General features: G+C 34.8%; 2 protein-coding genes across 3 annotated transcripts in view; both read left to right on the top strand.

Moving 5' to 3' along the window:
• The first annotated feature begins 3,563 nt into the window (after positions 1–3,563).
• Positions 3,564–7,512, top strand: LOC104825233. Of its 2 annotated transcripts, none has more exons than XM_010557524.2 (2): positions 3,564–4,008; positions 5,271–7,512. In XM_010557524.2, exons 1-2 carry the CDS (start codon positions 3,796–3,798, stop codon positions 7,158–7,160), a joined length of 2,103 nt encoding a protein of 700 aa, XP_010555826.1. In that variant the 5' UTR covers positions 3,564–3,795; the 3' UTR covers positions 7,161–7,512. The 2 variants fall into 2 exon arrangements, with proteins under 2 accessions (XP_010555826.1, XP_010555825.1); XM_010557523.2 differs by having other exon boundaries at positions 5,268–7,512.
• Positions 7,513–8,807: 1,295 nt separating this feature from the next.
• The window catches only part of LOC104825232 (dolichyl-diphosphooligosaccharide--protein glycosyltransferase subunit 1B-like), a 4,074-nt gene continuing 3,901 nt past the window's right edge, over positions 8,808–8,980 (top strand). The window contains exon 1 of the mRNA XM_010557521.2: positions 8,808–8,969. Within this exon, the coding sequence (XP_010555823.1) occupies positions 8,865–8,969 (105 nt within the window). The 5' untranslated portion in view covers positions 8,808–8,864. The remainder of the gene's footprint in view (positions 8,970–8,980) is intronic.

Below are 8,980 nucleotides of genomic sequence, written 5' to 3'. Positions count from 1 at the left end.
CTCTTCCTCATGTCATAAAATATTTATCTTAATTTATCCTGTCTTTTATTTTCTTGCTTTTCTCAACCTTTTTTTTTTCTTTCATTTACTTTTAAAATTTATATAAGATTTTGTTGTATACAACTATATGATATATTCTTTTTGTGCAAAATATAATATGTATTATTTGTTTATAAAAAAATGTGTGATAACCATAATATTATTTCAATTAGTTGGTGCTTGAATAAATGTTTGAAAAGCTGTCATTTGTATAAGATCCATAGTCTGCTGAATGAATCATTATGATTTGGAATATTATTAATACGATAAAAAAAATATCTTATTCAGCATACTTCTATATCTATTTTGATGCGAATTACAAACTCAAATGAGCAATTCCATTACAACTGCTAAATAGAAAACATAAATTATTTAAAACATTTGTTTGGTCAAATAATGATAATCAATGATTTTACGAGGCTTTCTATTCCCATCTACGGTCATAACCACTTTTGTATATGACGTATTTATTAATACAATTAACCTTTACATAAAGAAAACGATAATCAAATATAACATTCTAGCTATGAAATAATTTCTATAATTAATATATATATATATATATATATATATATATATATATATATATCCCAAACAATCATGCGCATCATTTGTTTTCACATAATTTCCCATGGGCCAATCAAAATATCGAACTCATATTTTTTTTAGTATGCATCGCATGCTCCTATTAAAGTTCTTACAGAACAAAAAGCTGCTTTCGAAAGGTTCTCAAGCTTTAAAATGGTACCATAATAATCAATGTCACAATATCCATGCATGTATATTTTTGCACATATTATATATATACACGACGTTGCATGAGTGTGTATGTATGTTATGCTGCACATGCGTCTTCGTTTGATTATTGGGATTCTTGGTCCCATATGATATATACATCGATCTTTGTGGATATACAAATGTACATATGTGTATATATTCTCCAACATTTCTAGAAATATATACACGGATTCCACTTCTAGAAACAGCATATAACCTTTTTTTTTTTTAATTAATACGTGAAAACAATAAGTGTAGCATGGAATGGATTCTGGTTCGCACCTACGTACACACTCAACATATAATAGACAATAAATTTAAATTTTAAAATCAGATGATCAAACAATAATTCTTGAAGTTTGTAAGAAAAACTATATATTTTTTTTTAATCTAAAATAGTCATTTTGAACGTCGTCTAGCTCCTAACTTTAGACTACGATTTCTAAATCTCCATCTAGACATGACTAATACTTTTAAAACACTAATTGGAGATAGTTAATTTTGTTACAAAATAATTTATATAAATCTTATTTATTAACTAACGTGGGAAATCTTAAGATATTTGACAATATCAAATCCTATACATGAATTAAAGAGAAGCTAATTCCAATTGATTCACTATTATTAAATATAACTTATTCCTTTTTTAAAAAAAATATTAGTTTTGTGGTAAGGTCACATGGGGAGGGAAAATGGGAGAAATCCGAGGATAGTATTTTTGGAGAATTGATAATCATAACAACGTGAGATGTTTGTTTGGTTTGACCAAAATATGAGATTGACCACTCATCCTAGGGTTAGGCTTTTGAGGCCATTTGTTCAACGAATATTACAAAAACCCCGTGCAAGAAGCATCATAATATTTTCATTTCAATACTAATGAATAAAAAGTTAAATCTTGTGTTCATCCTTTTTTTTATATATAATTTGAAAATTTATCGGATTTTTTGAGATCGGAGAAAGTCATGTAAATACCTCTCCCTGAATAAGAATTCAAACTCGAGTTGAGAATGAGTTTTGCTCCGTTCTTTACCATTTGAAACCAACCAATTTTAGATTGTGTTCATCTTATTAATCTTTTATTCTCACTCTTTTTTTAGGATGCCACCATCACCATCATCCATTGTATGTACATTAATATAAACAATCTTAACTATCTTGTTAAAACTGTATTACGGAATGATATTATATTTTGGATCTTAAATTTTTTTTTAACAAAAATAAAGAATTAAACCACTCGAATCCATCATTAAAAGTGTAAAAAAAAAAACAATTTGATAGCTCCTATTATTATCCTTTGCTTTTATAAGAAATTTTAAACCTTGGATATAATTAACTTCTTTTGTGTAATAATATTATGTAAATATCTCCCTCTGGTGTATGAAGCAAACATTGTTTAGGTGGATATTTTTTTTTTTGTTAAAATAGAGTAATTAGTTTGTAAATATTTTGTTTTTTTATTGAAAAAGAAAAGAAAACGGAGACCGGGATTATGGCATAAATCAAGGGTTAGATTTGTAGTGCACGTGCGACCGGAAAAAAAAAATAATAGTGCAAACTCGCTGTCATTAAGAAACAAATGTAAGCATTTTGACTTCATGCCCAAATTCCATCATTCCTCATCATTCAATCTCTTCATCGTTAACTTTTCTTTATATTTTTCTTAGCGATCATTTTAGTATATCCACGTCTGCACTGACATATCACCGTATATATATATACACATAAATATATGTATTTATTAATTTCGTATTTATACATTGGCACATCAATACCATGTCGTGAGACATGAAACTTTTATTTATTTCCGTTTTTAAATGCTAGAGTATGAAGATAATATGAAAAAGTTTACGTAATCATAAAGTTTATATTATATTATTTTTCATTTAGTTTAAATTGAATATTTTATTTAGATAAATTAGATTTTTTCTATATTATAATTTTAAATCTTAAATAAAAAAATGTCTATAATATTTTCAACCAAATTTTTTTTAAATTCTATCATAAAATAATAATTTTATTTAAACATTTTAAATATTTTATTTAATATAATTAGATAAAAATATCAAAAACAATTTAAATTTAATGATATGTATTGATAAAATTATATATTTCATTTCTTATCTATACTATATTAAAATAATTTATATTTTAAGTATTTTTATAAAATAATTAACATTAAAAATTGTATTTTTGTTTTTAAAAATATCATTTAAAATTGTATATATACACATATTATACTTCTATTTTGAAAGTTGCGATTTTCTAATTTATAATTTCATTATATTGATTTATATATAATTCAACTATTACGTTAATATATTTTCTTTTCCATATGATCTCAAGTCCTAATAAAAAAGGTATAAAATTTCTAACCAAATTTTAGATTTTTTTAAAAATATTTTACATACAAATATACATTTTTGTAGAAAACTACAGTTATTAAATAGACGTCATCTGACTGACTTGACTATTGTGTACAGATCGATCCAATGAAGTGGGCATTTTTGTTTAAACAAAAATGTCGACTTGGCAATTAAATGTACACAAAACTTTAGGGTCTATAATGTTATTAGGTCAAAATATTAGCTGTGATGGTAACAGTAATTATTATACGCTGAGACAACTTACATGATTGTATATTTGCCATAAAGCAGAAGCATTATCTTTTTTTCATTTTTATATATAAACTTTCTTTTTTCTAGTTTCTACGTTGCTTTATTTTTTTTATATTTATTCGCTGCGTCCTTTTACAAGACCCAAAACCAAAGGTCAAAACAGTTGGCAAATCTCAAGGCCAACACTTCCACTGATTCCACTGAAGCTCGATTCTTCAAGAACTCCCCCAAAAAACCTAATTTTCTCCATGATTTGACGCTCCGATTCTTCAAATATCTTTCTGGCTTCGCTTGTTTCTGTCGCATTTTGTTTGGTGTTCTCTGGGTTTGTACTGTTTCTAGGTCACTCGCTCATCTGAAAATGGGGAGCAAGTGGAGGAAGATGAAACTGGCTTTGGGTCTGAATCTTTGCACGTATCTCCCAAGAACCCTAGAGGAACCGCCAGCTGTTTGTTTGAATTCCGCTGAGAGATTGTCCGATGTCGCTTTGCTGTCTCCGGCGAACTGGCCCATGACTCCGACACCGTCTTCTTACGGTCTGAGGTTGTCCAGGAGTAGCAGCAAATCTTCCAAGGTTTGTTCTCCGAGACCCAGATTCTCTCTGCACGTCTCTTGTTGGGTGTTCTTTGTTTGAGCTCAGGCCTGTTTGGTTACTGGGAAAAAAAATGGGTTGACTTGTGGATTAATGGGTTTGTCTCGTTCTGCTTCCTGCTCCCTTTTTTATTTGTATGTTCTTATGTTAGTTTCTATTAACATAATTGTTCATGTTGGGTATGAAATCCTTGATTCTCTCTATCTATTTGTACACAGATTTCTTTTTTCTTTTAAATATTCTAAAAGTTTTGTTCTTTTGTGATCTCTGTGTACGCTGAGTATTTGCTCATTTGCTGCTAGAGGTTTATCTAGCGGAGATATCTCGAGCTAAAGAATCGGAAGAAGGATGAAAAGGAGCCGAGTTTTAGTCTGTCGGCCCTGTTGTTTGTAGCTGTAATAAAGAGAAGACTTGTGTCTCTTGTAGTTGTTTGTTGTGTTGTGTTTGTTCCCTTTGCTTCTCTTTTCTATCTCTGGCTACTTGCAAATGCTTAATTCTCATACTAATAATGGATCTTTCTTCCAAGCTTTTTTCCTGTTTCAGTTATACTTGGAAAAGTTGAAGATTCTTCCGTCTCCTAAAGTCTTTTGTCAACCTGATGTATTCGTGTATGTGTGTGTGTGTTTGGTGATATGTTTCTATTCGTGTAAAGGGTTTCTATTCTCAGTGCTATTTTTCTGCTCTCTTGTAAGCTCAACACATTGGTCAATATAATCATTAGGGAGGAGAAAGAACTGAAACATTCCTTTGTTCTTGAACTTACCTTTTGGGTGAGCTTTACTACTTTCTTATCCTTTTTTGTTTCCAGTGATGAATGCATTTTCTTCTTAAGATATGCTCTATAACATTTCTTTTCCCCATCTCTTCTTATAAGTTTCAGGGTTTTTGCTCATTAGCAGCTCGGAGACCAGATGTGATGGTCCTGTGGTTCATGTTGTATTTGCTGGATTAACCCCGCAATTTTCGTTGCGAAACCTTTTCTGTCTTGCCGATGAAAGATGCACTTAAATTGTCTTACGGGTCCTCAACGTGATTTCCCTGCTGCTTCGTTTTTTGTGGTCTTGATGTTCAATGCTAAACTCCATGGCTTATTGGTGTAGCTGTCTGTTTCATGTGAGAACTTTGATGGGATTGTCTGAAAAAGAATCATCTGAAGAGTTTATCTGTCGGTTTTTCTCATTAGCTTTTCTCTTAGTCATGGGGACTTACAATCTGATGTGTGTTTTATAATCTTTTAACAGCAGACATGTTCGATATGCTTGACTAAGATGAGAGAAGGGGAAGGACATGCGATTTTCACAGCAGAATGCTCACACTCTTTTCATTTTCAATGCATCGCTTCGAATGTGAAACATGGCAATCATGTCTGTCCAGTCTGCAGAGCCAAGTGGAAAGAAATACCCATGCAGCATCCCATGTTGGATCTTTCTTATCTGTCTGAGCGACACCATAATGATGCAGCCATGAATCTTGCCCGAAGCTTACCTCCCCCTCGTCGAGTTATGAGTCGAGGTCATGGTCCACAGATACAAGCTTCAGAACCGGCTACATTCAACGATGATGAACGGTTGGACCAGCAGCCCATGATTGCTGGGAAGAGCTCTAGCAATAATGATGCTTTGGACAACAACCATCCTGTAAGAATGGTGGACATGAAAGTATATCCAGAGGTCTCAGCTGTACCACGAGCAAAATCCTTTGAGAAATTCGATGTATTAGTGCATCTCAAAGCTGCTGCCATGGTTACTGGTCAAGCTGTCTCTCAAAACAATCAGGTTTCTCAATATCCACGTGCCTCGGTTGATCTAGTCACAGTACTAGACATCAGTGGCAGTATGGCAGGAACTAAGCTCGCGCTGCTAAAACGAGCAATGGGTTTTGTGATTCAAAACCTTGGGTCCAATGATAGGCTCTCGGTTATTGCTTTCTCTTCTACTGCTCGTCGTCTCTTCCCGTTAACCCGGATGTCTGACACCGGAAGACAGCAAGCACTTCAAGCAGTTAATTCCTTGGTTGCGAATGGTGGGACAAACATAGCTGAAGGCCTTAGGAAAGGTGCCAAAGTTATGGAAGATAGAAGACACAAGAATCCTGTTTCGAGCATTATCCTTTTATCTGATGGGAGAGACACCTATACCATGAACCAGCCTGATCCCAACTACAAGTTGTTACTGCCCTTGTCTGTGCATAGCAAGCGATTTCAGATCCCAGTTCACTCTTTTGGTTTTGGATCAGATCATGATGCATCACTGATGCATTCTGTGTCTGAATTCTCTGGTGGGACCTTCTCTTTCATCGAAAGTGAAGCTGTGATCCAGGATGCTCTTGCACAGTGTATTGGTGGACTTTTAAGTGTTGCAGTGCAAGAGTTACGGTTAGAGATCGATGTTGTGTGGCCAGATGTTCGTCTTGGCTCAATAAAAGCCGGGAGTTACTCCAGCCTCATTAATGGTGATGGCCGGTCAGGCTCCATTGACGTTGGTGATCTTTATGCTGAAGAAGAGAGGGATTTCTTGGTCTCCATCAACATCCCTGCAGAGAAAGCTGGGATTGACACACCGTTGCTGGCATTGAGATGTGTCTATAAGGATCCCTTGTCGAAGGAAACTGCAACACTCGAAAGCGATGTCCTCAAAATTCAAAGACCAGAAAAGGTCGGTGAAGAAGTAGTGTCCATTGAAGTTGACAAGCAAAGAAACAGGTTCCTAGCTGCAGAGGCGATGGCAAAGGCGAGAACTTTAGCAGAGCGCGGTGATCTAACCACAGCTATATCCGTTCTCGAGGATTCCAGACGGGTTTTGTCTGAAACGGTCGCAGCAAAATCCCGCGACAGGTTCTGTGTTGCTCTGGACACCGAGCTGAAAGAAATGCAGGAAAGAATGATGAGTAGGCACGTGTACGAAGCATCGGGGAGAGCTTACATCCTCTCAGGACTTAGCTCACACTCATGGCAAAGAGCAACAGCAAGAGGGGATTCTATAGACGGGTCAATCCTCGTTCAGTCGTATCAGACTCCATTGATGGCTGAGATGCTTCGACGGTCTCAGGCCATGTTTCTGGGTAGTCCATCAAATCACAGACTCATCCAACCCCTGTTGTCACTCGCTTCACAACCACAACCAAAACCAAGATAAATAACCAAAATTTGGGGATAATCCGATGTAATCAACCTCTCTTTTTTTCCTGTTTGTGGAAATGGAAGGGGAACTAATGGAGGGTTCTCTGTAAAGAGGATAGAGAAGCAGGGGAAAAGGAAGGAGAAATGTGAAATAGGTACAAGAGTCAGGTGGGTTCAGGCTTTTACAATATATAGACGTTGATTTTCCTGGCTTATATTTGCATTTGGTGTTTTGATGTAATAATATGTATATATGGAGAGGAATTACTTCCTCGGTTGGGTATACGTTTTTTTTTGTAACAAAAATGAAATTTGTAGTCCACTTGGTTTGTAACAAGTTGAAAATATATTTTTGAACTCCTTGCTTAGCGGAGGCGTGGGCGTGGATTGGGGATTGAGTTCTCCGGCGTATTCGATTTCGGTTTCACTCTCTCGAATTTCTCGATCAGGAGTACTCGGTCTTGGACTCGTGGGGTCGGGTATCCGAGTTTTGGATATTCATATGGGGTACGACGAGGGTTTGGGTATTCAGTCGATAGGTGAGGCAAGGGGGGAAAGGTGGTGAGAGTCGAGGGTGACAATCAAAACTACAAAATAGCCTTTGTGAACAAGATTTGGATTTGAACGTTTTGAAAGATTAATATTTATTTGTTTTAAATTATTTGTTTAAGTTTTTTGAAGACTTTTTCTTTATAATTTCTATCATGTTTAAAAAGCTCACGAAGTTGAAATTTTGGAAGATTTTTTTATAACTTTTTCGTATTTGTTAGTATTTATTCATAACTGAATTGAACCGAAACCAAATCGAGTCCAATTACCCCATTTGGTTATAAACATTATAGTTTAATTGTGCTAAAAGTGAACTAATTTGAACCGATTAAATTTATATAACCGTTCCGTTATATTTTCTTCATAACCGAATAAACCGAAATGACCACCTCAAGATTCAAATTTTTATTTTATTAATCTCATCGTCCAGGTTATACAATTCATATTTCAGTTGTAAAGCATTTGTACTATTGTCACTTCTATTGTTAAGCAATTCGGGTAGAAATACTCGATTATTAGTATTATATCCCAAGAGGACACCCTCACCCAAACATATGAGATAAAAACAGTCTTTCCATATTTAGATATCCAATGTATTCGAGATTCGGTTAGGAGTCTACATTTCGAGTTTTGATTCGGTACTTACACCAATCTAGAACCGAATATTAATCAATTTGGTTTAGTTATATTAGTACTAAATAGTAACCAAAACATGAATTCATATACAATCCTGAATAATTCAAGTTTTTGTTCGGTATTTATCGGGTTCGATTCGACAACGATTTATCCGGTTGTATAAAAATTGCATCAAATTAGTATCGAATATTATTTAGATATAGATTTTTGTTCGGTATGTTTCAGAACCAAATTCACGAACCGAAATGTACACCTACCTCTACATTCGATCTCAGAGACAGAATTCAAAATCTAGAATCCAAGCCGTTCGGACTCAAAATTCAGATGCTCACATATATTTCGGATTTCACGTGACAATCTATAAATCACGTGCAAAAAAGCTTGTATTTGTTTTTTAATATCTGATCCCAAAAGGCCCAAACTAACGAAAGGCCCAAAGAAATCTTCTTCACTCAAAAGAGTCCGCCCGAGTTCTTCTTCCATTTCTCGTCAACTGTTGCCGGAGTACCGAGTGACGCCGAGCTGCGACCGCAAAATGACTGCTCTCGTTGGGGCCTTTTCCATCATCCTCGCCATCTTTCTCTCCCTCCCCGCCGGATCCTCCTCTCACGATCTTCAGATCGTGAATGCCGAGCGCAGGGCAATGTGCAA

The sequence above is a fragment of the Tarenaya hassleriana genome, unplaced genomic scaffold (genome assembly GCF_000463585.1).
Source record: "Tarenaya hassleriana unplaced genomic scaffold, ASM46358v1 Cleome43, whole genome shotgun sequence".
NCBI classification, from domain to species: Eukaryota; Viridiplantae; Streptophyta; class Magnoliopsida; order Brassicales; family Cleomaceae; genus Tarenaya; species Tarenaya hassleriana.
Note: the sequence above shows the minus strand (reverse complement) of the source record. Positions and strands in the feature narration are given on the sequence as shown.

Coding starts and splice junctions, on each gene's coding strand:
- LOC104825233 (XM_010557523.2), top strand. CDS start 3,796: ATGGGGAGCAAGTGGAGGAAGATGAAACTGGCTTTGGGTCTGAATCTT. Junction 4,009..5,267: donor GTAGCAGCAAATCTTCCAAG/GTTTGTTCTCCG, acceptor ATCTTTTAACAG/CAGACATGTTCGATATGCTT.